The 1,992-nt window shown below is 39.1% G+C and overlaps 2 protein-coding genes across 2 annotated transcripts; one reads left to right on the top strand and one right to left on the bottom strand.

Annotated features, from left to right (window-relative positions):
- Positions 1-2: 2 nt before the first annotated feature.
- On the top strand, positions 3-1,028 carry EIN_374120 (sodium transporter, putative; the record flags this gene model as incomplete). The annotated part of the gene is made up of 1 exon (XM_004182705.1): positions 3-1,028. A coding segment is annotated over one exon (1,026 nt), but the record flags the coding sequence as incomplete, so codon positions are not given.
- An 80-nt stretch (positions 1,029-1,108) lies between these two features.
- On the bottom strand, positions 1,109-1,924 carry EIN_374110 (hypothetical protein; the record flags this gene model as incomplete). Its single annotated transcript, XM_004182704.1, has 1 exon — positions 1,109-1,924. A coding segment is annotated over one exon (816 nt), but the record flags the coding sequence as incomplete, so codon positions are not given.
- Positions 1,925-1,992: the final 68 nt, after the last annotated feature.

Raw genomic sequence — 1,992 nt, 5'->3', positions numbered from 1 at the left:
AGAATCCGGCCCTCCAATTGTTAACTACCGTGTTAGTCTTTTTGGGGAATACGGCGTATCCTATTGTCCTCTTCTTCATCATTAAGTTCCTCAATCTCGTGTTAAAGTGTACTAAACACCACAAAACTATTAAATATATATTACAATACCCACGACGATGCTCGACACATATCTATCCATGGAAAGCTACGAAATGGCTGTGTGGAGTGTTTGTTATAATTTTGATTATTAATTCTATTATAGAAATGTCACTGGACTTTAAAGTGTTTAAGGATATCCCCCCAGGATATAGATTTGTTACTATATTCACACAATCAACGTGGACAAGAACAGCAGGCTTCGCAGGATTGGACTTCGGAAGGATCTCATCGGGATGTCTCGTGATGATGATAGGCTTCATGTACTTGTCATCGTATCCAACTACAGTGACATTAAGAGAGACAAACCCATATATGCGGTGTAAAGAAAATGATAATCCCGACAGTGGTGTGATGTACCAAGCAAAGAACTTATTAGCGTTTGACGTGATCTGTTTCTACTCATTCTTCTTCTTAATCTGTTGTTGCGAACAAAACGAGTTACGAGCTGACAACGACTACACCGAGTTCATGATCTTATTTGAAGTCATTTCCGCATATGGCACGGTCGGATATTCAATTCCTATGAAAAACGGCGCGTATTCCGTCTCTGCCAATTTTAAAGACATTTGTAAAGTCTTTATGTGTTGTGTGATGATGTTTGGCAAGCATCGAGGGTTCCCCGAACGTGTTGATCGTGGGTTCACTCCTTATCAATTGGTTTTAAGTCGTGACGACTTAGAGTCTGCTGTCGATTATAATGAAAGACATGAAGCTGTCGGCTTATTAGATCAGACGGGAAAACAAGCCATTCGTGGCGATGAGGTTGAGATGAGGACTTCCAAAGATTCTAATTTGGCGTCCGTATCAATGCGATCAAGTTCATTTGATGTAGGAAGAATATGTGACGCAACAATGAGATCATCGAGTAACACTAATGATCCTCATTGATTGTTTTAATTTCTTTTGATTCTTCAGACGTTTTTTAAATAGTTATTATAGTTTCGATGAATAGAAAGAAACTAAATAAATCACTTCACATTGAAATTGAACGTCAGTTTATGTCGTGACGAGCGCACTTTCTCGACAATCACTTTCTCTTCATATCTCATCGAAACAACAAACGGCCACAACGACTCAACCAAATCATAAAACACTTCCCACCGCTCAAGAAACTTCTTCGAACGCCCTTTGATCTCTTCAAGACATCCTAACGTCTTTTTATCCATATCATAACACTCCGCCCAGTCTCGTAAATACTGTAAATTGCCCATCACAACACATTGCTGATATAACGCACTCGCCCATTTACACGTCTCATCTATGTGATAAGCCCACGCAAACATGTTCGCGTCATCAAATGAATTGAAATAACACAACATCCCACTCACCATAAAAATGTCATTCCCCAGTCCGATGATTTGAACGTTATCGAAAATGATTTGTAAGATGACTTCTAAGATATGTTGGGAACACTTTTTCGTCCAGACCGAATTGCCAACTGTCATGAACAACGACATCGCTCCAGAAAAGCTTTTCACTATCACAAACAACTTCTCAAAGACGTTTTCGGGAAAACACATGTTGTCTTCGATCTCTTTACTCGTCAACTCCAAACACTGTTCACCAAGACTATATTGAAAATACGCTGCTTGTTCAAATTCTTTGACATACATGAAACAATCAATGATGTCACTGTCGTTATACAAAAGAGTGTTTAACGGCGTTTCGGAAATGACTTGATTCATTACATCAGTAAAGAAAATGACATTGACTGGAGTTAATTTCGAGTCGTTGTTCGGTATAATCTGTTTGAATGAGACTTCTCCTTGAATCACTTTACGGGACTAAATACGTGTAGACGTCTGTGTCATTTAAGTACATATCGGTGAAACGTAACGGTCGCGACAAAAAC

Source organism: Entamoeba invadens, assembly GCF_000330505.1.
Source record: "Entamoeba invadens IP1 unplaced genomic scaffold scaff_1105074724957, whole genome shotgun sequence".
Classification (NCBI taxonomy): Eukaryota; Evosea; order Mastigamoebida; family Endamoebidae; genus Entamoeba; species Entamoeba invadens.
Note: the sequence above shows the minus strand (reverse complement) of the source record. Positions and strands in the feature narration are given on the sequence as shown.